The 27,822-nt window shown below is 39.4% G+C and overlaps 1 protein-coding gene across 1 annotated transcript; it reads right to left on the bottom strand.

Annotated features, from left to right (window-relative positions):
* Positions 1 to 3,026: 3,026 nt before the first annotated feature.
* Positions 3,027 to 27,293, bottom strand: zgc:112980 (uncharacterized protein LOC503706 homolog). Its single transcript, XM_034187796.1, has 21 exons — positions 27,161 to 27,293; positions 24,814 to 24,945; positions 21,304 to 21,412; positions 21,120 to 21,213; positions 18,196 to 18,346; positions 17,971 to 18,088; positions 17,084 to 17,209; positions 16,872 to 16,934; positions 15,925 to 16,047; positions 15,704 to 15,859; positions 15,563 to 15,616; positions 14,088 to 14,311; positions 13,917 to 13,996; positions 11,980 to 12,069; positions 11,800 to 11,868; positions 11,613 to 11,717; positions 8,043 to 8,148; positions 5,648 to 5,717; positions 5,388 to 5,395; positions 5,238 to 5,298; positions 3,027 to 3,429 (listed from the first exon to the last, which is right to left on the bottom strand). Exons 2-21 carry the CDS (start codon positions 24,932 to 24,934, stop codon positions 3,366 to 3,368), a joined length of 1,992 nt encoding a protein of 663 aa, XP_034043687.1. The 5' UTR covers positions 24,935 to 24,945; positions 27,161 to 27,293; the 3' UTR covers positions 3,027 to 3,365.
* Positions 27,294 to 27,822: the final 529 nt, after the last annotated feature.

Raw genomic sequence — 27,822 nt, 5'->3', positions numbered from 1 at the left:
GCTTTGTTAATCAAGAGCCATAACTCTGGTAAAATGGGCCCAGCTTGAACAATATAATATGCATATTACCAACCGATAACAAGGACTTGTACCAAGTTTCACAAAATTCCCCCCAAAATGTGAGAGGAGTTTTATTTCAGAATCCTTATACCCGTTTTCGGACAGACAGAAATCGTCACATAATCCCCCTTCAGGCAGCGGGGGACAAAAATGGCTCCATAGATTCTTACCAGTTCAGAAATTGAACTTACAAGTGAAATAAACATGCAATTTGCTTTTCTTTACCTTTTTTCCCCCAGCAACTCATCTTATAGAAATAAAAGCTTCTGGAATCAATGCTGTGAAAAAACAGCAGCGATCGCACGTCTGCTCCTTGGCTGGATCAGGATCATTTGATAACAATGTGAGACATCTTGAGAATTTTCCAGGATCTCAAAATAAGTTGTTGGACATCATGGCTAACCTGAACACTGCTACTGCTGGTGGGGGTGGAGTCTGTAAGATTTTCACAATAAACTCTTGAGGTTCATCAGGGATGTGTTCTGGTCTCTCTGTTCAGTGTATGGATTGGATGATGGGAAGGGCTGTGGAGTCAGCGGACTTGGGTCCATTCACTTGCAAATAAACATCCAGTTACAACCTGTTTGTTTAGAATTCTGTTTTCTGTACAACAAAATGATCTGTCACTTTCAAAGTTTAGACACAAAGCACATCCCAACATCACCCAAACTTGTTTTTAACTATTAATCACAGAATATTAGAGCAGCCGATCTGCTCTGTGTAAGCCTGATCCCGTCAGATTTCAGAAGCTAAGCAGTGCGGGACCGGGTTAGTACTTGGATGGGAGACCTCTTTGACCTCTCTGTGTGTTTCTCCGGGTAAGACTGAAGTTGCATCAAGTACGGCATCCGGTGTAAAACTTGTGCCAAATATCAATGCGGATCTGGCTGTATCCGCTGTGGTGACCCTGAACAAAATGGGAGCAGCCAAATGGACAACAATCACAGAATATTTAGAGTTAAGAGCAAGTAAGCATGATCCTAGACTAGCATCTTTCTTTTGAGGATAATCTCATCCAACTAAGTGGGCTGCAGGAATTACAGGAGGAATCCACCCCCCTCCCCATTTATGAGAGACAACTGGCAGCTGAAATATTTATAAATTAGCTGCAGTTCTTTCAAATAAAGTTTTTTTTCTTCCCAATGAGTTAGCTTTACATACAGAGGTATATCACCATCTGCTGGTGATTTGACTGAAATGCAGATGCTTCGAACATGTATAGTGCAGCAGATAACTGAAACAATCATTCAAATGCTGAAGCAAGCACCAAATTCGTCACAAATACTCCTTACACATTACTCTTTTGAAAAAACCCACTGGCCACTTGAATTTTCAATAGACAGCCAGGTAGGGGTCAATTGAGGAATTGCACAGGGGTCAAAAATTAAAAATGCTCCAATCATATTGAAAACTATACCACATTATTTGTCTGATCAAAAAATTCCAGAAAGGTATAGTTTGGACCATGTAGAGATGAATGTTCTGGAGTTATGGAGTAAAAACAGCATGAATGGTGACAAAGGTCAATTTCAGTTTGTACAGGGGTCAACAGTTAAAGTTGCTCCAATTTTGGTAAAAAGTGGGGCAAATTATTGGTTGAGCTAATAGGATTAATAAATGGAATAGTTTTGACTGTGTTGAGTGTTTGGTCTCCAAAGAAAAATGTCAAACAATGTCGACGTCCATTGGATTCTATGACATGTGACACATGGTGCAAACTATTCCTTTTTGAAACCCTATTAACTCAACTAATAATTTGCACTTTTTACCAAAATCGAGTAACTAACTTTTGACCCCTGTGCAAACTGAAATTCACCTTTGTCACTGTTCTTGCTGTTTTTACCCCATAAATGCAGAACATTTATTCATAGTCTAAACTATACCTTTTTGGAATCTTTATGATCAGACAAATAATGTGGTATAGTTTTCAATATGATTGGAACATTTTTCATTTTGACCCATGTAATTCCTCAATTGACTCCCCTACCTGGCTGCCTATTGAAACTTCAAGTGGCCAGTTGGGTTTTTCTAAAGAGTAATATCTAAGGAGTACTTTTGCCAAATTTGGTGCTTGCTTCACCATTTGAATGATTCCACTGTCAATATTACATTATCTGCTGCACTAGTATAGACACACACTTCAGTTGTGGGTAAATAATCCAAAAGTATCGTCTCTACAAGAGCTTCAGGCTCATGTACCTCCATGTAATTTAACTTTTTTTTTCTTTTTTGTTTTGTTTTTTGACTGAACACTCAGGATCTCTGACTGGTGGGGAGAAAAAGACTGGGGGAGGGGGGAGATCAGAACACATCTGAAGAAGAGGTCCAATAAAGTACAACATGTACAGATCGCAATATCACCAACTATCTCAACTTTTCTCAGAGCCCTGTTCACTGTAGAAGATCTGAAAGCAGACAATGAATTGACAGGGTCACACCGACAGTCCGGCCAAACCCTTCAGGTCATCCCGCTGTATCAAAAGAAGGCTGTATGTTTTGTGGACTGGGGGGGAGCTGTGAGTGTCAAGTCCCCAGATCTCTCTCCACAGGATCTGCTTGGGTCCAGCCCCAAACCGTCAACCATTGAGACCCATTACTGCAAAGATTGGCACAGGGGTCGGGCATGTAGCAACAGGGACGCTATGCCAATGTCGATTTCTGGCTGCACCTAAAAGCATTTTGATTCAAATATTGAGCAGCTATGTGAAATGAAATATGGAACATATTGTTTGAACAGACTTTCGAAATACAATAAATCCTTTGTTCTCCAAGATGGCAGATTTATGACATCTGAATCCTGTCTATGCATGACATAATGTCAATAGTCTGACCTTAAACAGTGTTGTTTGTGGTCTGAAATATCAGTAATACCACCTGCAGTAATATTTAATTATAAGCACACAACAAAACTGTATTCAGATGTAGTAGTGCTTTAAATTAAACCACAGCTAAAGACCGAGCAAAGATTCTGATGTAGTTTAATATATTTGTCTCATCAATACTATGCATTGTAGAATAATCTAATTATTTTTCTTTATTTTTGCCAAAAATGTACATAAAACCATGTGTTACACATTTGTAAATATAAATGTAGAAAAGTATTCTCAGATGGCAGCACAAATTAGCATAATTAACAGCCAACAAAACATTTAATAAGGGGAAAAAAAACCCATCAGAAATGCTACAAAGTGTCTGTTTTAAATAAATGGGAATGACTGTACATGTTTTAAATCATTCTGGTGTCGTCTGATCTGTACATTCAGCCGTCTGCAAAATGCTGCAAGTTTGCAACTGTTACACAAAGTTCACTGTGTGCCAAAATCACCAGACTGATGATGTAATCTGAGGCTCAGGACGTCCACAGCCCGGCTGAAACCAAAACAAGAATAAAAAGTTTAATCACCACAAAAGAGTGATTAACACCTTAATCGGAACAAATTAGAAAATAGGACTTACAGACAGTGACTTTAGTGTAAAAGGAGTTATTGATGCGACAAACGATCAGTCCTGAGGCAAGGAAATCAAAATTCAGACATTCAGTGGTCACTGGATTTTATAAACTGAACTTAAGATGTTTAACAAAAGCAACAGCTGTTACTCTAGCAACTTGCTAGTCTGGCTAACTACTGTTTGCCTTTACTTTTCCAATCTTCCATTAGCTCTAAATACATATTCTATACATGTAAGCTAGTTTACAGTCAGGTCCATAAGTATTTAGACAATTACTTTTCCCTTTTTTTGTAGTTTTATGTCTGTGCACCACCACAATGAACGCAAACAATCAGGATGTGTTTGTAGTGTTGACTTTCAGCTGGTTTTCAAGGGATTTAACAGATGTTGCCATAACCATTTAGGAATTACAGCCATTTTCAGACACAGTCCCACAGTTTTCGGAGGCCATAAATAATGCAAACTAAGCATACATTTTCTTATCAAATACAGTGTCCTCCAAAAGTATTGGAACACTTGGTATTTCACACATTTAAATTTGTTTATGCCATTTCAAATACAAAAAAATACAAAAAGCAAATTCTAAAAATTATCTTCCTTAAACTCAAACTGAAGCAAATCTCTACAACTTGATATAAATTAATTCAAAATATAAAAGCCAAGATGATGGGCTGCATAAGTAATAAAATGCTTTGTTATAATACTTGTAAATAGTCTTATTGCCAGTTATGTAGCTTTATGATGAAGTGGTATAAAGGAGGATTTTCTTAAAAACAAGACCTGAAAGTTCAGCTGCAATTTGCCAGAAGGTACATCTGAGATGCAAGCTTTGGTGTTATACCAAAGTGTTCCATTACTTATGCAACCCATCATCTTGGCTTTTATATTTTTAATTAATTTATATCAAGTTGTAGAGGTTTACTTTCAGTTTGAGTTTAAGGAAAGTAATTTTAGGAATTTTAACTTTTTTGTATTTGAAATGGCATAAACAAATTAAAATGTGTGAAATACCAAATGTTCCAATACTTCTGGAGGGCACTGTATATCTTGGACCTCATTCAGATCAATCATTAAGAAATACAAAGAGTATGGTAAATCTGTCTGGATGACACTAAATGACCATGCAAGGAGACAAGGGACGGAAGCCACTAAGTCATCAATGAAGGGTTTCAAGGCTTCTGTGATTGGAGAAAGTAGGGATACCTCAGTTTCTACTTGCTGCACTGACAGCTATAACTCTATAGTGGAGTGGAATAATAGGGAAGGATTTTCAAACAAGAAAGCAGATCAAAGCCAGACTTGAGACTCCCATGGGCTTATAACAAACTATTGCTGAAAAAGAAGTGGGGTGCAGGGGCTGCTGAAGTTGGTGGGTGAGTTGATGTGGTACTACTCTGGGTTCCACTGCAGTGCAAGATGTATTTGGAGATTTTTTTTTTAAGACAGGAAGCCCCGTGTCTCTGACTGAAGCTTAAAAAAATTACCTTTTTGTGAGGTTATACTCTTCTATGTAATGTCACACAAATTATTCACGTTTTCTCATTTAAAACAGGGCAATTCTCTGCATTTAGACATGGCTTGCTGTCCATCTTTTCTCCTTTTTAAAAGGAGAAACAAAATCCAGTTTACAGTTACTTACAGCCAACACATGAACGCCGCATAACAAATGGGACATTCCCAGTGGACGTCATGTGTAATGACTGAATGAGTGATGTGTTTCGACCTACCGTCGGCATTCCGACAGAGTTGTGATTTGGGAAGAGCAGAGCCTCTTAGGCATTGGACTGCCTAAAGGACAAAAACACACAATGCTACATAATGCTGCAGCGCGATAATACATGGAAAACAGAAAACACCACATGAAACATGCAACTTACAGTATGTGCTGATCACCACCACAGTCAGAGTGCAGAGAAAAATGCAAAAAGTCAGATTAGACATGTATCACAAATTAAACACAAAAGAAAAATTCTAGTGTTCACTTCTATTTCCTGGCAGAAGACGTCCAGCTCAGACAGTTCAAACCACCTGTACGTAAACTGTTTTCTGATTTATTTGATTCACTATAACTTTTTTTTTATTCCTGTAAGACATGAGAGTGAATTCTTGGGAGAGAAAAGAAAAAAAAAAAACTCACTGATCCTGGTTCATCGATGAACAACGTGCAGCTGGCAGGAGAGCCTGAAGAAAAGACGCCACATCCTCGTCTAAAATAAAAATTGACATAAAAATCTTTTAATTTTTAATTACAAACACTATCCTGTTGTCGAACAGCCACTATTTAATATTGCACCTTGTGAATTTTTAAAAGGATCCACAACTATGTCCAGCTTCTTTCATTTTGAAGCCTAGTGGAAGACCAGGCACCTAAGTGGCCCTACTCTACTCTTTTCTACTCTTCTATTTTACTCTTCCTTTTAAGATATTTAGATATACCTTAGTATACTAGCATAGTTCCACCTTAGAACTGGAATATAATACACTCAACAAAAATATAAACGCAACACTTTTTGTTTTGCTCCCATTTTGTATGAGATGAACTCAAAGATCTAAAACTTTTTCCACATACACAATATCACCATTTCCCTCAAATATTGTTCACAAACCAGTCTAAATCTGTGATAGTGAGCACTTCTCCTTTGCTGAGATAATCCATCCCACCTCACAGGTGTGCCATATCAAGATGCTGATTAGACACCATGATTAGTGCACAGGTGTGCCTTAGACTGTCCACAATAAAAGGCCACTCTGAAAGGTGCAGTTTTGTTTTATTGGGGGGGATACCTGTCAGTATCTGGTGTGACCATCATTTGCCTCATGCAGTGCAACACATCTCCTTCGCATAGAGTTGATCAGGTTGTCAATTGTGGCCTGTGGAATGTTGGTCCACTCCTCTTCAATGGCTGTGCGAAGTTGCTGGATATTGGCAGGAACTGGTACATGCTGTCGTATACGCCGGTCCAGAGCATCCCAAACATGCTCAATGGGTGACATGTCCGGTGAGTATGCCGGCCATGCAAGAACTGGGACATTTTCAGCTTCCAAGAATTGTGTACAGATTCTTGCAACATGGGGCCGTGCATTATCCTGCTGCAACATGAGGTGATGTTCTTGGATGTATGGCACAACAATGGGCCTCAGGATCTCGTCACGATATCTCTGTGCATTCAAAATGCCATCATTAAAATGCACCTGTGTTCTTCGTCCATAACAGACGCCTGCCCATACCATAACACCACCGCCACCATGGGCCACTCGATCCATAACACTGACATCAGAAACCGCTCACCCACACGACGCCACACACGCTGTCTGCCATCTGCCCTGAACAGTGTGAACCGGGATTCATCCGTGAAGAGAACACCTCTCCAAGGTGCCAAACGCCAGCTAATGTGAGCATTTGCCCACTCAAGTCGGTTACGACGATGAACTGGAGTCAGGTCGAGACCCCGATGAGGACGACGCTTCCCTGAGACGGTTTGTGACAGTTTGTGCAGAAATTCTTTGGTTGTGCAAACCGATTGTTTCAGCAGCTGTCCGAGTGGCTGGTCTCAGACGATCTTGGAGGTGAACATGCTGGATGTGGAGGTCCTGGGCTGGTGTGGTTACACGTGGTCTGCGGTTGTGAGGCTGGTTGGATGTACTGCCAAATTCTCTGAAACGCCTTTGGAGACGGCTTATGGTAGAGAAATGAACATTCAATACACGAGCAACAGCTCTGGTTGACATTCCTGCTGTCAGCATGCCAATTGCACGCTCCCTCAAATCTTGCGACATCTGTGGCATCTGTGCTGTGTGATAAAACTGCACCTTTCAGAGTGGCCTTTTATTGTGGACAGTCTAAGGCACACCTGTGCACTAATCATGGTGTCTAATCAGCATCTTGATATGGCACACCTGTGAGGTGGGATGGATTATCTCAGCAAAGGAGAAGTGCTCACTATCACAGATTTAGACTGGTTTGTGAACAATATTTGAGGGAAATGGTGATATTGTGAATGTGGAAAAAGTTTTAGATCTTTGAGTTCATCTCATACAAAATGGGAGCAAAACCAAAAGTGTTCCGTTTATATTTTTGTTGAGTGTATATAAGATATACCTTACTGAATTTTCATAATAATAAAAAACAACTTTAATATTTACCACATTGGCCACTGCGAAGTAGCATGGTGCATTAAACTTAAAACATTTTATTCCTGAAACCAGTTGGATTCCATCAATGAAAACAGGTATTTTGTTGTTGTTGTTTTTTTAGATGGATAAATAGACAAGTTCATATTCTTTTCTGTATTGATGCTGCCAACATGAATATAAAGCAAGTGAATTCAACCACTTTCAACTCTAATATGCTTTGGCAGACAACTCAGACATTTATCAGCATAACACTACAGTTCATGTGTTTTTACCAGCTGACATAATCAGGCTTACTGACCTCCCCAAAAGGACTCAGCACCAACATCATCACACTGGAATGTCGACTCATGACTTTAGTAAAATATAAAGGGCGTAGACGAAAGAAGAAATGGCCTCACCTCCTAGGTTTTCCTTCTCCTCTGCGATCTGCTGCAAGAAGGAGTTGAAGCAATCTTCACTGGATGACAGGATGTCCATCAGCCACACCAGAGCCCACATGTTGTCCTGAGACACAAAATTAACAATACACATGCAGCTCTCTGCAACTTCAGACGAAAACCACAAACAGCTCTGAATTAATGTCTGATCCTAATGTGTCGTTCATATGTAAAGTTAAGCTATTTTAACCAATGAGGCCTAAAAAACCCAAAACTGAGCCAGGGGGAGGTGATGGTCTAGTGATTAAAGCATTGGGCTTGAGACCAGAGGATCCTTTGTTCACATCCCAGCCTGATTGCAAAATCACTAAGGGCCCTTGACCAAGGTCCTTAACCTCCTAGTTGCTCCCGGTGTGTGGTGGGCGTCTTGTATGGCAGCAGCCTCACATCGGGGTGAATGTGAGGCATTGATGTGTAAACCGCTTTAAGCTTCTGATGCAACTGGAAAAGCGCTACATAAATGCACTCCATTTTACCAATTCGCCACAACTGTGCTTATAGGCACTGCTTGTGAAAGAAATTTAATGCATTTTTGAAGTAGCTGATCTCATTTATGAATAAACAACTCTTAGAAGTCACTGATGATTCTGCAAATATTATATCTGTTGCCAATATTTGCTGTTACATATCACATTATAGAAACTGTGCTATATGGTGTCCAGCTTATAACGTCCTGAAAAAAGTGTTGTATCTACCTGACCTGTGGCTATCAGTAGTCTCTAATAAGCTGAAAAAAGGAGCTTCAAGTACTGAAGCTTTAGGTGATGCATTGGGCTGGTAGGCTCAATGAAGCATCAAAGTGGACAGGCTATCCCCCCCCATCATCATCATCTACAAGCTTCCTATCCTCCAGCAGAGCAAAAGGGCATTTTTTTTAGAAGGACTTTCCCCTTTTCATCCAATGATGGGTATTTATGGACATTGTTGCATAGCACTAAGACAGAAAACATCTAGCTCCATCCATCCATTTTCTTCCGCTTCATCCAAGGTCGAGTCGCGGGGGGCAGCAGCTCAAGCAAATTCGCCCAGACCTCCCGATCCACATACATCTCCCCCAGCTCCTCCGGGGGAACCCCGAGGCGTTCCCCAACCAGCTGCGAGACATAGTCCCTCCAGCGTGTCCTGGGTCTTCCCCGGGGCCTCCTCCCGATGGGACATGCCCGGAACACCTCTCCAGCGACGCATCCAGGGGGCACCCGAAAAAGATGCCCGAGCCACCTCAGCTGGCTCCTTTCAATGTGGAGGAGCAGCGGCTCGACTCCGAGCTCCTCCTGAGTGACTGAGCTCCTCACCCTATCTCTAAGGGAGCGCCCAGCCACCCTGCGGAGGAAACTCACCTCGGCCGCTTGTACTCGCGATCTTGTTCTTTCGGTCATAAGCCAAATCTCATGACCATAGGTGAGGATCGGAACGTAGATCAATCAGTAAATCGAGAGCTTTGCCCCCCTGCTCAGCTCTCTCTTCACCACGACGGTCCAATACAGCGACCGCATCACTGCAGACGCTGCACCGATCCGTCTGTCAATCTCACGTTCCATCTGTCCCTCTCTTGTGAACAAGACCCCGAGATACTTAAACTCCTCCACTTGAGGCAAGGACACTCCACCGACCTGAAGAGGGCAAAGCACCTTTTTCCGGTCGAGAACCATGGCCTCGTATTTGGAGGTGCTGATTTTCATCCCGGATGCTTCACACTCGGGTGCAAACCGCTCCAGTGCACGCTGAAGGTCCTGATTTTACGAAGCCAACAGAACCACATCGTCCGCAAACAGCAGAGACGAGATTCTGTGGTTCCCAAACCGGACCACCTGTCAGAATTTTAAAGATACTTACCAATTATTAATGTCTTTGATTCTGCCTTTGAAATATATATATATATATATATATATATATATATATATATATATACACACACACACACACACACACACACAGGTGTGACTTTACTTAATATTACTTTCCACGTTAATCACTGAACTGCTCACACATTAAAATGATCTTTTGCTGTCTTGAAGAATGTGAAAGTATATGCCTTGTTTTTCACAGATGTACATTTTAATTAACAAAACGGCCTTGGGCAGGGAACAACGCAGCCTGTACACTAGCCCAAGGTTGGCACTGTTGCAATGTCTGTATGCAACTTTGCTTCAATAAATTCAGGAAGTGAGTGGGTGGGCCCTTCAGAGCTGACTGGCGGTTAGTGACGAGGGTCATGGCCGTCGGCTTTCTCCTGATCAGGAAAGAAATCCAGTGTTTCTCGCGTGATCATTCTCTGCAATAATTTGAGCTGTCTCTTTTACCAGGTTCAACCCTGACACCCCCTCTACACCCTGACTGTGCCTAGAAATTCTGTCCATAAATGTAATGACCAGAACCGGTGACAAAGGGCAGCCCTGGCAGAGGCCAGCGTGCACTGGAAACAGGCTCAACTTACTACCAGCAATGCGAACCAAGCTCCTGCTGCGGTCGTACAGGGACCGGATAGCCCTTAACAAAGGACCCCGGACCCTGTACTCCTGGAGCACCCACCACAGGGCGACTCGAGGGACATGGTCAAACACCTTCTCCAGATCCACAAAACACATGTGGACTGGTTGGGCGAACTCCCATGAACCCTAGAGCACCCAATGGAGGGTGTAGAGCTGGTCCAGTGTGCCGCGACCAGGATGAAAACCACACTGCTCCTCCTGAATCTAGACTATCGGTCGAATTCTCCTCTCCAGTACTCTGGAATAGACGTTACCAGGGAGGTTGTGGAGTGTGGTCCCCCTGCAGATGGAACACACCCTCCGGTCCCCCTTCTTAAACAGAGGGACCACCACCCCGGTGTGCCAATCCAGAGGCACTGTCCCCGACCGCCACGCGATGTTGCAGAGACGTGTCAACCAAGACAGTCCCACAACATCCAGAGCCTTAAGGTACTCAGGACGGATTTCATCCATCCCAGGAGCCTTGCCACCGAGGAGCTTTCTGACCACCTCGGTGACTTCGGCCTGGGTGATGGATGAGTCCGCCTCTGAGTCCCCAGTCTCTGCTTCCTCTTCGGAAGACGTGACGATGGGATCGAGGAGATCCTCGAAGTATTCCTTCCACCGCCCGACAATATCCCCAGTCAGGGGATGTTGTCGGGCGGTGAAAGGAATGTTGTGGAAGAGGGGATGTTGGGGATGTTGAACATCTAGCTGGAAATGATTATTTTATTTTACACTGATATACAATTTTCTTCATATATTTCATTATATTTGTGAGCCAAAGACTTTGGCAAACCCATTTCTAGCACCTAAACAGGTCACCACATGAATAAAGGTGTATTTTCAATAAATATTTAAAGTATTTTCTAAACATGCACTTGATCTTCTCAGATTTAGAGTCAAACGTATTGTGAGATACAGTGTTCAAGACAAATATGTGACATGTTCTGAAAGCTGAGATTGTTGTGAACATTTTGATATGCAACAGATGGGTATATATATATATATATATATATATATATATATATATATATATATAAAGAAGCAACTATGGTTCTACCTTAAAAGCACACAGCACCGGCAACACAGGGTTTACAGCATTATCAAGGATTCTCAAACTGAGGGCTCCTGTTACCAATAATAACAAAGCCTGGTCTGGACACTCCTGTAAAACACAAAAACAGAATGTAACCTCATGTGTTCATGACATCACTCAGGAAACAATGCGCACATGTAAATATACGCACTTTAAGAAATAAAGTTGGGATATATATTACGGGGTGGTGAAGTATCGACGGCACAGCTGTCTTTGCTGTCTGAAGCCCAAAACAAAGAATAGAGAACACAGTGTGGTAACAATTACAGCTATGACATGAATACACTGTTTGAAAACATGACTGGTGGTATCGTGCAATGACACAACATACCTGTAGAAAATCTGCGCTGGGTGCCAGTAGGCCTGAGGATGAACCGTGAGCTGTGTTTACCAGGGTGAGTAAACTGGACCAACAGTGATCCTAGATCAGAACATGAAATAAGCAGCCACACATTAAAATGTGCAAAATACACACAAGAAAAACACAAACTAACACTAATATGGAAGGAATTTTACCCAAAAAATGAAGGTCAAATTCATTTACTTAGTGTTGCACGTAACGTAAGACATGATGGTCTTCACAGTTGCTGTATTTTTTCCTAATTTAGTTAATTTACCAGACAGATACAACCGGACAACAAAGGCTTTGCTTCTTGAAAACATTTGGGTGGCAGCAATAGTGCTATGTGAAGCCTTTATATTTATGTTATCTGAACTTCAGGCTTAAGATATAAAACCAGTTGAGATTACATGGCTCCCATAACACACGTAATCAGGCTATCTGGATTTGATATCCAAGTGAGAGCAAAGGTCAGAGTTCACACACGCACGGTAGTAATGAGCAATTTGTTTATTAGATTCAGTTGGTTCCCTGAGTGGGTGGAAAAAAATATGTGGCAGGATGTTTACTCACTGAAGTGAGGGTTTTCCACCTCTGCTAGCATAGTGAATGTTGTTCGCAAAAGGATTTCATTAAGTGTGTTGATCTAACACAGACCCAGGCATTGTACGTGTATGCAGCATTAGAAAAGCGCAGGAATGGTTAGTGAGTGGAATCTAATCTTTTTAATTTGCTGTTTTCTTACCTATCTCTCTCTTGTTTTACCTTAATTCCTAGGACGCAATCGCAAAAGGGTTTCTATAAAAAGGTAGAAGGTGAACAGCTTATGGCCAAAAAAAAGAAGGAAAAAAAGAACTGAAAATGGCAAATGAGATGGTTAAACTAAAAGCAGAATGGTAACAGCCTTTTGTTTGAAGTTAATTGAATGCAGGTCTTTAAAAAAAATGGTCTATTTACCGTTGTTTTGGGGAATTTTGATAGAATAAATTATATAATGGCGTGTTTAAGTCTACTTCAGTCTTCATTGCTTAATAATAGTCACTTGTCAAAACAATACAATTTACTGTTTTTTTTTTTGTTTTGTTTTTTTTAAACAGAATTTAGTTCAGTATATTGGTCCAGCCTACCACAATATTTTCTGATACTCATGTGGTCCCTTGGGAAAACTAACACAATGTCTCAGGATCATTATGTGATTAAACATAATATGGCTTAATGCTATTGAATTCCACACTTTTTTTTGTATATTTACAAATTCTTACATGATACAATTTTGCAGTATTTTCTATCATACTTTTTAAAGAAATAAAACCTTTGAAAAAATTTGATGTCTCATGTACAAGTCTAACGGACACATAATATATTCACATTGCAATAACACAAGCACAACCCAAATAGGTGCCATGATTTCTTTTTAAATTACAATCTTCAAAAGTCAAAAGAATAATTAAATTCGACAGCATGAAATGATGAAATCATCCATCTCACAGCATTAAAGAATGTGACAACTAGCGTCTGGATTACAATCATCATCGCCGTTCGTGTTCTTGACGTTACAGTAAGAAGCAGTAGTCGTAGTAGTTTTTGAGTTAGTTTGAAATCATGTGAACGTCTACACAGAAAACTGCATTTCAGTCTCAGGAAGTTCCTGATGGTCATTCATGTGTTTTACACAGTGACCTCTGATCTGACCTTGAACACAGACCTATGACATTCACATGACCTGTCTTGTGAGAGGACAGTCCAATCAGTTTATCCATCTCATTTGACTGAATTTGGTCTTTGCCTTCTGAATATATTGTCAATGTCAGGAAAAAGACATGGCCACTATAAAAGCCTCTTGTCGGCAAGGCCAGTAAAGAAAATCAAACCATTGTGCCTCAACAAACCTAAAATTGACAACAACAAAACGGCTACAGTGTATTTACATTATTGTAGACGGGCGTGCAATATTTCTGAACCCTGAGAGCAAACTTCACCAGCTCCTCACGTTTCATCGGTACAGCATCTGGAGAAACACAGTTTGACTTATACCAAAAGGTTTTCTATGATGATGTTTTAAGTGAGAAAGCTGCCATTACACTCATCCAATGCCTGACCTTTAACTGGTTCCCACAGTGCATTAGGAGAGCAGAGCTGTGCTGGACAATAAGCCATGACGTTTGGTGCAGTTGCTGTTTCAAAGATGCGGAAGTAGAGGAGGAAGAGTTGTGGAGTAAAGCGGGAGATGATACTATTTGACGGACACAAAGCGGACAGAGCCTTGTATAATTCTCCGTCCTTACACAAGAAGAAAGGGATGAGGTCCTTCACCAGTTGGAAGCTGCATATCACACAAATCACACATTGATGAGAAGCTACAGGTACTGTCAGATGTTTACATACACGCATCATGGCCATGGATGTTAGTATAATTCTGAGCTTTTAATGATGTCTTTGAACTGTACTTATGCCAGGTTGGAATGATTGTACAGCATATATCATTAATGACTTAAAAACAAAAAATAACTGGGTGTACAGGTTTGAATTGATTTTAAATGCTTTTATATTGCAGTGGAGAATGATATTCGCTTCCATATATGCTACGTGTGTACCATTAAAGCCACAAAGGGCTTGAAATAGTTTGTGCATTTCTGTCAAGATGATGTTTCAATGGAGGTGTTTTCAATTATTACACAAAATCTAATCAACTGATTTTAAAGAAATCTTGTGACAAGTGTGGGCCTGCCCTAGAAGAGAAATCTTTAAAATCGGGGATGGATCTGCTAAAACAAGCGCTGCCAGTTAACGTATTCTTGGGGGGGGGGGGGGGGGGGGGGGAGTTCCCTCATTGGTCTATTTTTAAAAAGCAGAATTTGTACAAGGTCAGTAATATGAGGGTGTTCTTTCACATAATGCCTCATTTGACACAATATCATGCACATCGGAATGCCAATTTCAATAAAATGTCTGATTTCATCACAATGAACTCACCTGATTGTGTCTATTTTTTGTCCTTTTCTCATTCATTAAATGTATTTCATGTAATTTAGTTTAAGGTGGCCATTTAACCAACTTTCTTCAAAAAGGGGGTGGGCTGATGCTTGTCCCTGGGAGCTTCGACAGATAAATACGGTATTTATTTCACACATTAGAATGATATGGTTTGCACCTCCCGTATACGTATGCAGTGGAGTCAGTCACTTTACTTTCAAACTACTTGCATGTGTTAAAAACAAATGGAACTGTGTCTTCGTGCTTTGAGGACAAAGAATCTTCATACAAAATCCTAGGCTGCTGAATGTGTGCGTGCGTGCGTGAGGTTAAAATTAAAACATTTCTGTTACATATGTTAGACAAGATTAAAACTGTGTGCAGCCTAAACTATGCAGGAGTACAATTATAGAGCATAGTCATAGAACTGTGAGACGTTGCAGTATTTGTAAATATGAAATCTCAACCATATGAAAATGTAAAAAGTAGGTTTTATTTACAAATTTCATTATTTTCTGCCTTATTTTTTCATTTTCATTTAGTTCAGCTCATGCTGTGCAGATCTGTTTTCAGTTTGAAAAACAAAGATGCTGATACTCACGTTTGGGCATCATTAGTCTGGACAACTCGTAGGTAGCGACACAACTCTCTGAACCTGCAGGCACATGGAAGAGATGTGCAATTTGTTGTCCATATCGATATGAAATTAAGTTGTATATATAAATTTGCATCCGTCATGTACCTGCATTGACACTGCAGCAGCTTCGTCCTGTGCAGGACGACAGAAATCTGTTCAATCAGGACATCCTTCCTTCCTTTGTCCTTGCGGAAGCCGCACACGTTCTGTCCCTTCAGAACAGAAACGAGCAGCACATCCTCCCAGTGACGCACACACAGACTGAGGGGCACAAACAACAGGTTACAATAAAGCTGTTTCACGAATCACTCAACACACGCACCCACCTGCTGCTCATGTTCTTCAGCTCAGGGAAGAAACACAACTTCGTAAAAAATTTCTGGAGTTTCTGGGTGAACTCTGGGGTAAAATTAGACGTCACCATCTGCCTCTGTACTGAAGCCACGACCCTGGAAAACACAAACACAAACAAGAGGAGCGGGGGGGGGGAATACATACACATACATATCAGTGGCGGCTGCTGGTCTTCCAAAGAGGGGAAGCTCATTGTCGGCTTACATCGTAAAATTTGTCAATTTATTATGTGTAATTTCAAATATGTAAAATGGTCATAATAGTCCCTAGTTGCACAAGTATTTCACAATTTATATCTCCACTGGGGGAGGTGATCTAGTGGTTAAGGCGTTGGGCTTGAGACCAGAAGAGCCTCGGTTCATATCCCAGCCTGACTGGAAAATCAAATCCCCTATTGCTCCCAGTGTGTAGTAAGCACCTTGTATGGCAGCACCCTCACATCGGGGTGAATGTGAGGCATTATTTGTAAAGCGCTTTGAGAGTCGCTATATAAATGCAGTCCATTTACCATTTCCATTACATACAGTATTTTATGGTGACACAATCACATTAGATTAGATAGAACCTTATACTGTCAAAAATTACAAGAAGCACATAGAACCTTTATTATTAAACATGCATAACAGAGCCTGACTGTATCAAAAGCTTTGATACACTGAACCATTGCTTCATATTGATTCAGTGGTTCAAAACGCTTCAGTTTCTCCATCATTAATTTCCATCAATAAAATACATCAGCGACCACTAATTATTACCACATGTCCATTACGACATGTAATCAAACAATTATATAATAATTGGTCTATTTGGTTTAGGGTTCAGAATCTTCAGTAATTGTGCAGTGAAATTATAATTTTGTTCCTGCCAATGTGAAGTCATTTATTAAACTGAGTCACATGATGCGTGGTGCTCTTTTTACCTCTTAAGTAACGCGACTTTAGCCTGAGCAGGATCAGCCATTGGAGAGCGTGAGGAGACAGTTCTGTCAATAAAATCACGCAAAAATTAAGCTTTGGAAAAACAACACAAAATCGACACACTTTAATGATGTGAGGAAGGAAAACGTGAAAATACTTAAACAAAAAAGGAGTCTATAAGAAGAAAAGGTATAGCACACGTATTTGTTTGTACCCTGAGATTTGGGAATGGCTAATAAAACCCTCTATGGCTCCCAGTCTCATTACTGCAGCCGCTCTGTCATTCTGGATATCCGCTTTGTTCAGAAACGATGACACACACTCATACACAGGTGTGTAACTGCAAAAAGACCAAGAAATGTTGCAAATTATTTCAGTGCATGAAGCGACAGCAGTATTTTGATATTGCAGTACATGTTTTATATTAACACACTAGAGACGTATAAATCAAATCAATGCCCGACCATCTGTGACACACATCAATCTTTTACCATCTACAAAGCCGCACAGCGTCTGTGCTGGTTTCCAAAAAACATACTTGTTTTCACACCCAGCAGCCACATCATTACATTAAGTGGACCAACGGATGTGCTGGTCTTAAAAAGAGATGTGGTCAGGAACATTGTCTCAGAATATATCATATATGTGTGCATCTGTGTGAAATATTTGATGGTTTGAGACAAAACTGAACAGCCGTTCTGATATTTTTGAAGATGCTGTTGGATTATGTTGTCAGCTACACCTTGCATCCTGCTACAAATAACCACAGAATAGTCAACCTGGTCTCGTGTTCTTTCAGTGATAAACCTGCATGTCCCGCCAACATGCAGACTTGCACAGACATTATCACATCATGTGAGACATGCAGGACGCAGAAATCATTCACATCTGAAACCACAGAAATTCTGCTAACTTGCTAAGCGATCCATGCTAATACATTCAGAGTTAGAATTTGATCAGGTTCACATCACTGTTCCCACCTTAAAGGGTTCATCTGCACAGCTCACGACTTTTCCTGGAGTTTGTTACTAAAAACTATGATTACATTAACGTGGGCACATTATTGCTCTAACGCGAAGGTCGCTTGGTGCTGTCACTCACTCGTAGACCTGGTCTTTCTGGTTTGTTTGGCTCAAACCACAATCTGCTGGAGCCTTCCCCATTAGGAATGAGGTGTACACCACCAAGAGCTCTCTTTTGAAGCTCTGCAGCATCCTCTCTGGAAGAAGGGGACAATACAAACAGTGACAATAACACAGATAACCTTTTATCCACTAAACAGTGTGCGTTTGTAGCCTACATAAACACAGTTCTTACACTACGAACCTGCATGCCGGAGCTGAGCGTCTATTTCAGACAAGGTGAGGTCAAACGTTCTCAGTCCTCCCAGCAACGCACCATTTCTGAGGTTACTCCAGAATTCACTTTTTTTATGGCTGTTGCAGTGACACTCACCACCCTGAGACCACACCTCACACTAAAGACACACACCACCACCAAGTGAGGGGAGGAAAAGTAAAAACAAACATTTATAGGTGATGTGCTTTCCGCCACCTTATTTGCTTTGTACATAAATTAAATTAAGAAAGCTAATTTAGGTATACCGATTTAAGATATTAATTTAACTATTCTTTTATATGCAGATGATATTGCCTTGATGGCGGAAATGGAGGTGAATCTGCAAAAAATGTTGAATATTATGTTTATGGTGCAATAAATGGAGGATGGCCATCAACCAAGAAAAAACACAAATTATACACTTCTGAAAAAAAGTGGGAACAGCAGAGTAATCACGCCTTTGTTTTTGGTTCTATTTCTTTAAATTATACTTCCTATTATAAGTACTTGGGTTTTATTTATTTATTATTTTTGATTTTTTTTTTCTTTTTTTTTTTAAGTTTTTCTGAAGGAAGGAGAGCATTATAAGACTCTGCAGGTAGAGCACTGGGAGCTGTGTTGAGTAAAACCAAGTCATGCTCAGATCTTGGCTTTGGTACATTTACAAAATTGTATAACTATGGTAGAATCAGTTTTGTTGTATGCAGCAGGAGTATGGAGCTTTGAAGAGGCCAAGGAATGTAAGGCCATTCAGACTCAGGCCATGAGGTGCTTCCTTGGAGTGCACAAGTACACTACCAAGTTAGCTATTGAAGGAGATATGGGATGGAATAGTTGCTTAACAAAGCAGAAATGTGAAGTGGTTAGACTGTGGAACCGCCTAACCCAACTGCCAGAGGAAAGGCTCAATAGAAAGATATTTTTAATTGGAGCAGAATTTTTCCTAATAATTTTTCCTAGTACTGCGTTAAGTATATATTTTATGAATAATTTACAGTGTAATATAAATATTATTCAATTAAATGTCAAGAGCAATGGGAGGTGGGCAATTGCAGAAAACCCAATCTAAGAAATTATGTTCAGTTTAAAGAGGAGCATGGCACTGACTTATATGTTGCATCCAACTTGAAGAAAGGTCAAGATCTCTTTGTGCCCAATTGAGAGCTGGCGTCTTGCCCCTGGAAGCTGAGGTGGGTAGGTATCAAGGGATAACCAGAAGAGGATGAGTCACATTTTGTTTTTCATTGTCCACTGTATACTAGTCTAAGAAATGTTTTATCTGAAAAGGTACAAGCCAGGAATCCTGATTTGTTTGGTTGTCCGAATTTAATATGTTGGCTGTTTAAAGAAGAGGTATTTGCTTTGCGCGGCAGCTGCGGTGGAGACAGCATGTATGAAATAGTTGTATGTATTTATTTGCTTTTGTTGGGAGTGTCTTATAAGCCCATGAGGCTGGGTATTACTGTATGTAGGACACTTAAATAAAAATGATCTATCTTTATAGCACTTCTCATGATGTAATCTGTGAACAATCTCCAGAAATGCCTTCTAATTCATTTGAATGTAAAATTATTTCACCATCCACTGACAGAAAATTAAGCAACAAGTGTTTTACTCATCAGGTGAATTGAGTAATTTAGTTAAAATGCCAACAGATGCCTGGTTCGACCTTATCAAATGTCACGATTTAGTGCTTCATTGCACACTGTTCACTAAACATTGAAATAATTGTTAGTTGCAGCCTGAATTACTTTAAAAAATAAATAAATTGTGCTCATCTTCCACAATTGGGAGTTTTTCTTTTTGTGGGGGGGGGGGTAATTTCTCAAGGGTATCTGATTTGACCAATGAGCAGATGGAGTTTCTTGCCAGTTTGGAGTCACAAACAACAAGAATAACTTAACAGAACATTTCAGTTCCATGTGATAAAGACAGATACAGTAACAAAAATAATGAAAATGTTTTGAATTTCTATAAATAAATCAAAATATGTAACTACTTTTCACCCTTAAAGATGCAGTTTCTTTACAGCTGCCTGCTATAATTTGTGAGAAACATTAGCTTTAGGTAAATCAGATTTTTTAATTACGTGTTTAACCCCTTAATGCCCATCGTCGCATATATGCTACAATCTCTGACTCAAATATGCAACTTACCAAACTGACCTGTATGCCTGTTGTCGCAAATTTGCAACATACCATCATTATTATTATAACATTATAACATAAAGTCATTACCAGAATACCCAATATTACTATCTAGTTTTTGTGCAAAAGTGAAATTAATAATCTCAACATTATTTACCATCTACTTAAAGGCAAAAACACACACAAAACATTTATTTATATACAGCTATATAAATTTGGGCGTTAAGGGGTTAACTGTCGAGTCAACGTGATCAACTGTCTTTGTGATGTTATGCATCAGGCAGTGTATCAACAAAGAAAACATGATTTAGTTTATTCTTTGAAAATACAGTTTGAGTGACACAGTTTAATGATTACTCCATCTAATTTTTTGTTAAAAGCAAATGTTTCTTAGTTTCATATTAGATTTTAATCAACCCACTCTGAAGAAGGAAAAACTCTGAAACACATTTTAAATGAAATTCTGCGGTGCATAAAATGTTTGAAAAGGACTACGGAAGTACAGGTGAATTCTTAATGAACCAGCTGACGACTAGATATATAATGGTATGAAGACCCTTAAGGAGCTGTTTCCCCCCCCCAAAAAAAAATTTATCAGTGCAATCCATTATCCCTAAAATAAACACCAACTCTGCAACCTTTGTCAGAATTCTTGTTGCATATGCATCAGATTTGGTCAGGAATACTCAATGATTGACTGACAGCAGACTGACGATGACAGAGTCTAAACACAACACCCCGATACGTGAAAGCCTGTTAACATACTGATGAGGCCAGCTTGTCGCAGATGTAGCAGAAACACTGATCACAAATAAGCTGGTTACCCGCCACGGGCTGAGTGGTGTCATGATCTGTTGCCCTGATGAGAGAAGAAAGCTGACACCAGTAGAGAAAAAAAAAAGAAAAAAAGAAAAAGAAAAAAGCACTTCATGCACGGCAATTTACTCACGTGAAAGGATTTATGGGACAGTCATAGCGTGCATGAGGCAGCACCTCAGCGCGGCGAGAGAAGGTGACAACCAGGTCTTCATCCAGTTGACTGGGAGATAATACACTGTCTGAATCAAGAACAAATAAAAGAGACCCAACAGTTAACACTCCACATGCACATGTACAGACACATGCATATACAATAAAAAGACTATGACAGTTTTAGACATAATTTTCATGACTGAATCAGATGTGTTTGTTTGTTTTTTTGTTTGTTTTTTTGTCATTGCACTCACTCTGCCTTCCACATTTTCTATGATATTAGCTGCAATGTTTCCAGTTCTAACCATTATATATATATATATATATATATATATATATAAACATAAAAAAGTGCAAGTCCTATGTCTCTTTATTGCTGTTTAGTTTCACAATTTAAATCTGGCCCAATGTGTGCAGCATTTACAATAAAACTTCATAAATATAATTCCACACATTCCATCTTTACCGAAGCTTCACTGCCATGGTTCAAACAGCCCACATTAACATAAGGAAATCTTGATGTATATTTCACACATGAAGATGGCATGAACCTTAATTTCTTGTGAAATGGGGACATGGTTGAAAAAAGTACAGTTAAAACAGGATGATGATACTGATACACCACAACTGTACCACTATAAACAACTACACCATGTTGAAATGCTCTGAAAAAACATTTGAAAAAGGGTTTGTAGAAACTGACACATGCGCACCAAGCTATACAATAAATTAAAATGAAAGCTGCCTTATTTAAAACAAACAAAAAATAACTTTGTTATAAAATACGCATGAGAAATATGTCTTGTAATGTGTTCCACTGACACCAAACAGCAGCAGCCACACTAAAGATGTTTTTAGGTCATTTGAGTGCACTGCTTCTTTAATACGGCAACTGAGTGAAAACTGACACATCCATCAAATTGGAGAAAAGAACTGTTTATCTAACTGTGTGCTCAGGTAGATGCACACAGTTTTGGTTAAACAAGTTGTTCAACTGTGCTTTTTTGTATCTGTGAGTGGGGAACTACTGAACATGCGTTTGTTGAATGTTTTCAATCCATTGCTTTCTGGTTTTATTTACAGAGAATTTTGTTCCGAATTTTCCATAAAACATCATTTTTACGATGACTGACAGACTCACTGAAATCAAGTAAAACTTTGATGTAAAATGAATGTAATCTATATTATAATAGCCAAGTGGCCTCTGTGTGCATGTGTATGGCTTTGATCACGGAGAAACTGTAAAAAACTGGTATTTGCCATTTGATATGTTTATGTATTTTAGGTCAAGGATGAACGCTGCCGAAATGGAAAGTTAATAGGACAAATATTTTTTTGATAAATTAGCAAGTTTAGCTAACCAGTAAATGATGGCCATTGTGCTGCAATACACCATGGGAGTTTGGGGTTTTAAATGTTATTGAGGTTCATGTACTTACTTAACAGTGTTGTTAGTATTATTGATTTATTGTGTTTTTGTAGTTCAATTGATTTAGTCAGTTAGTTGTCTCATGTTGCCGTTACCATGAGTGAGTTAAGTTTCATGTTGCCGCTACCATGAGTGAAAACTGTAGTCTGATTGATGTATTTCACAACGTCTTTGTTTCTGCCTGTCTAAAATTAGAAGCACCTGCTTGCGTCAGAATGCAGAAAAGTGCAAGTGTGCAACTGTAACTTCAATAACAGAGAAACTGTGGAGAGCTGACATTTGCCGTTTGGTATGCTTATACATTTTGGGTCAAGGATGAACGCTGCCAAAACAGAAAGTTGATAGGACTAATATTTTTGGAGAAGCTACAGATATTAGCTAAAAACACTGAACAATGGATGTTGCTAACTACATTCTGGACTAGCACACAATTCCAGCAGGGGGTGGTAAGTCATCTATATATTAAAAGTGTGAGTGCTGTGAGTGATTTTATTTAGTAAATACAATGTAAGTAAATAATATAATACATTCCTTGGATGACAAGAAAGTGAAAACATTTATTTCTACTGTGGTCCCTTTAAAAAACAAATGACAAAGTAGAAGAAAAACTAAAATAAAATACTACTACTAATATGGCAGCACGGTGGATTAGTGGTTAGCACTGTTGCCTCACAGCGAGAAGGTGAGGTCATGGGTTCAATTCATGCCTGTGGCCTTTCTGTATGTGTGGAGTTTGTGTGTTCTCTCCATGTTTGTGTGGGTTCTCTCCAGGTACGTTGGCTTCCTTCTACATCCAAAGACACGCAAGTTTGGTGGATTGGATACTTTAAAAAAATTGTCTGTAGATGTGCGTGCGAATGTGAATGTGTTTGTCTTTATGTGGCCCTGTGACAGACTGGCGTCCTGTCCAGGGTGTACCCCGCCTCGTGCTCCATGACTGCTGGGATAGGCTCCAGCCCCCCGCGACCCTTAATTGGAGTAAGGGGTTGAAGATGAGTGAGTGGGCACTTTCCTGTTTTAAAGCTCTGTATAAATGTACTATTATTATAGTGTGCACTACTACTACCACTAATAATAATAATAATAGTGTGTATGTGATAACAAGAACCTAAACAATTTATAAATACATTAAGACAGCAAAGTAACATTAAAAAATTACATAATTAACAGGAAATAAAGGAGTTGAGTTCCTCTTCTAAAAACTGTTGAGGTCTAAACATTCTGGACTCACACTCCATTCTAACTCATTATACTAGCTTTGCTTATTTTACTGCACCTTTGAAAAAATGTCAGCATTTTATAAACACTACCCAATCTAGAGCCCATGGATCCCCAGGGGCAACACGCTAGTTTGTATTATCTATTTAATCAACATTTTCTATAAAAAAAAAAAAAAAACTAAATATAAACACACCTCTTTTAATAGCGAAATTTATATTTTAAATTTAAAAAATGAACAGCAAATATAGATAAAATCAAAAAATTATTCAGGGACATGATAAAAAATTCAGGCTAGTCAAAACTGAATTACAGATTTCAAATTTCTGTATGTGATGCCTATCTGCATCTTAAAAATCCAACTTGTCAAAACATATCTGAGGTCTCTGAGCAGTATAACACAATCATGATGTGTGTATATATATATATATATATATATATATATATATATATATATATATATATATATATATATATACATACATACATACATATACACACACACACACACACACACACACACACCCACCCACCCACCTCAAATTTAAACCCAGATAGATAAATTAAAGGTTTCCTGTTAAAATGGTTTTACCTACAAACACAAAAATCGACAGTGCTAACTATTACTTTCAAATGTCTTGTTTTGTCCACAACAAAAATATTTTAATTTCACTGTCACAGAGAAAATAAACTAATAAAGAAACCAAAAAATATTCACATTTAAGAATCTGAAATCAAACTGGACAATAAGAAAGATGGACAGAAAAGGGCTCCAAACAATTAGTAATCTCTTGACCAAATAGTTCATTAATAATCAATCATTGTTTCACTTATGGTTACCATTGTTCTTCACGTCTTCCATGTCCACAATCAAAACAGAGGGCTCAGTGTTTGACAAATCATCTTCACAATCATCATCACTGAGGACGATTACTTCTCCCTCATCTGCCATAGTGCCCATCAGCAGTACCTAACACAAAAAAGCAAGTCAAAACAATTACCAAATATTACACTGATGGATCTAAACCAAAACAACCTTTCAGTCTGGTTGTTAAAGCCCAAAACAAGCAAGAGCCACATTTGACTGTGTTCATGAGCATTAAAGGACATCTAATCTGGAATATTACAATGCAATTACTGAATCTGATTGAACATCTCTGGAGAGATCTGAAAATGGCTGTGCACCGACGCTCCCCATCCAACCTGCTGGAGCTTGAGAGGTGCTGCAAAGAGGAATGGACAAAACTGCCCAAAGATAGGTGCACCAAGCTTATAGCATTTTAATGTGTATGTTGGTGGCCGTGGCACGTAACACATCATATTCAAGACCTGAGGCTGTAATTGCTGCCAAAGGTGCATCAACAAAGTATTGAGCAAAGGGTGTGAATACTTATGTACATGTGATTTCAGTTGTTTTTATTTTTGATAAATTGGCAAAAAATTGAGGGGAAAAAAAATTAATGACTCCATTTTGGAATAAGGCTGTAACAAGACAAAATGTGTTTAGTGATGGCTCTTAGGTGTTTGGATGTTTCTGAGCCATCGTCTTGTTGCAACCACTATGTATATGGACTGATTGTCTTTGCCTTGTTAACATTTTTTTGTTACTTTGTTATTGTTAAGCCACCTTGATGTGCATGAATTTGATCCCGGTGTCGCAGACCAAACGGTCCCCCTAAAAATCAGTCCACCCTGCCTTCAATGTGCATAGGTCATTTTGGTGGCAGTATTTCACCGATTCTCGCCTCATTTCTGCTTAAAATTGCACTCCAGTCATCATCTATCTCAGCATTCAGCATTATTTCATAATAAAAGAAAGAGGAAGTGATCAGAGTGCAGCAGCAGCCATGACAAGCTGCTCCTGCTGCGTTCACTGTGCCTGTCATTTTAAACCATCACCGATTATCACGTTGTTTCTGCTTAAAACTGACTTTAGAATGATTTAAGAGGTTTTACCTTGTCATCTGATGGTTAATAATCTCATTATTCCCTTTGATCACTTTGGGTGAAGAGAGTGCGTCTCAGATGAGCTGCTATGGTCCCAAATGATGCATGCGTAGTGGAGACAGGGCGGACCAATTATTAGGGCGGGACCGTTCGGTCTGCGACACCGGCACTGCTGCACAATTCGTCATGCCAATGGATCCCGCCTTGGCACGCTTGACCCACGCTATATAAAATAAAATAAAACCTGTCATATGGTTTCGTAGCCGATGACACAATTGCAGAACCAGTCTCTCCTCACTCCCAGAATGAGAGAGAAATTATCTACAGCTGCAGATTGTCTCATTCGTGTCATGTGGTGGAGAACACATTTGGAATCTTGTCTCAAAGGTAATTATTTATAATATATATGTATATTGTAATGGATTGGTAAAACAGTTGCATTTTCATTCCTTCTTATGAGTTAGATAATGTATCTGTAAAGTTATGTTTATAATAGATGTAACATCTCTTCATAATCTAAATTGAGGTTCAGATGCCCTGCACAATATGACAAGCAGTTTTCAAATAGGTTGCACAATGTTCACAACTAGTTCACGCAATTTACACGGGCCAAAAAGTTTGTACATTTCAAAATTTTCCTCGCACCCTGACATGGAGCCCTGCACAGTTCACACACAGTTTATAATGAATTTACTTATTGGCATGCAAGATTGCGTGCCAATGCGGGGCTCAAGGGCTCAAATTCGTTCAATGTCAAGGTGCCTTTTGATTGGGCAAAGAAAACAGTCACCCCACTGAGTCTGGTCTGCTTGATATTTCTTCACGTGATTAAAAAAAAAAAGCCAATGTGTTTGCGGGGGCGGGGATGTAAGTTAGGCCTTCGTACCCTCATGAAGATTAAAACTTTTTGGTGGAGTTTTTCATTCAACCAGCGTTAAAGCTGCTACAAACCTGCTAAAAAGGTTTAACAAATAAATAAACACAATGTCTCGCATTTTAGAAGGTAGACAATTTTTTTTGTTAAGTCACATAAACTTAACAGCTAGTTTTTTAGCCTTTAGCAGTGAAAAGTCAATGTTTATTTAGCAAAATTAGCTTTCTTCACGTCACCGTTAAATCACCGTAAAACAGCCACGTGTCAACTCCTAAATTATTCTAACGTCGCTATTTATTAAAACACATCAATAATTATCGTAAAATAGTTAATTTTCTGTCGAAGCGAAAACTTGCCTTTCTTCCTCCTGTGTTCAAAATAGTGCTTCTTCGTGCGCGGCGTTCTCAAAAACCGCGTTCACCCACAACGTGACGTCATAGCTCATAGGACGGATTTGCACTACTGCCACCAAGCGGCATGGAGTGTTTTTTAAAAAAACGAAAATAGAATCCATAAAACCTGTAATAAATCCTACAAAGGTCCAGCAAGTCTCTTGAAATTGGCTGGACTTAAACTTCAGTCTGTGTAAGATCATTCCCAAAAGTTTTGGTTGTCTTGGTTGCTTTGCATAAAAGTAATGTTATTCGCAATATGTTCCAAATGGTATGTTGGTATAATAGGCCTCCAGGCAAAACATTTTAGTCTTCCCCAACATGTCTTGGTCAACTAAGGAAAAGACATTTTGCCTGAGGCCTATTTTGCCAACAATGGAATAGAATAGTCTTTACTGTCATTGTACAACAGCGAAATTGAGTCACTGAGATAGATGACTGGGGCAGCAACAAATCCTACCATTTGGCGCATTTGAAAAGAACATAACTTTTATGCAAAGCGACCAAGATAACCAAACCTTTGGTGAATGATCGTAGGATTAATTACAATTTTTATGGGTTCTGTTTTTTCAGGGGTCACCCTGTACTGTACAACCTATGGTCAGTATGTGTTCACAAATCAACATTTAGACACAA

The sequence above is a fragment of the Thalassophryne amazonica genome, chromosome 15 (assembly GCF_902500255.1).
Source record: "Thalassophryne amazonica chromosome 15, fThaAma1.1, whole genome shotgun sequence".
NCBI lineage: Eukaryota > Metazoa > Chordata > Actinopteri > Batrachoidiformes > Batrachoididae > Thalassophryne > Thalassophryne amazonica.
This window is presented reverse-complemented; position numbering and strand designations above follow the sequence as displayed.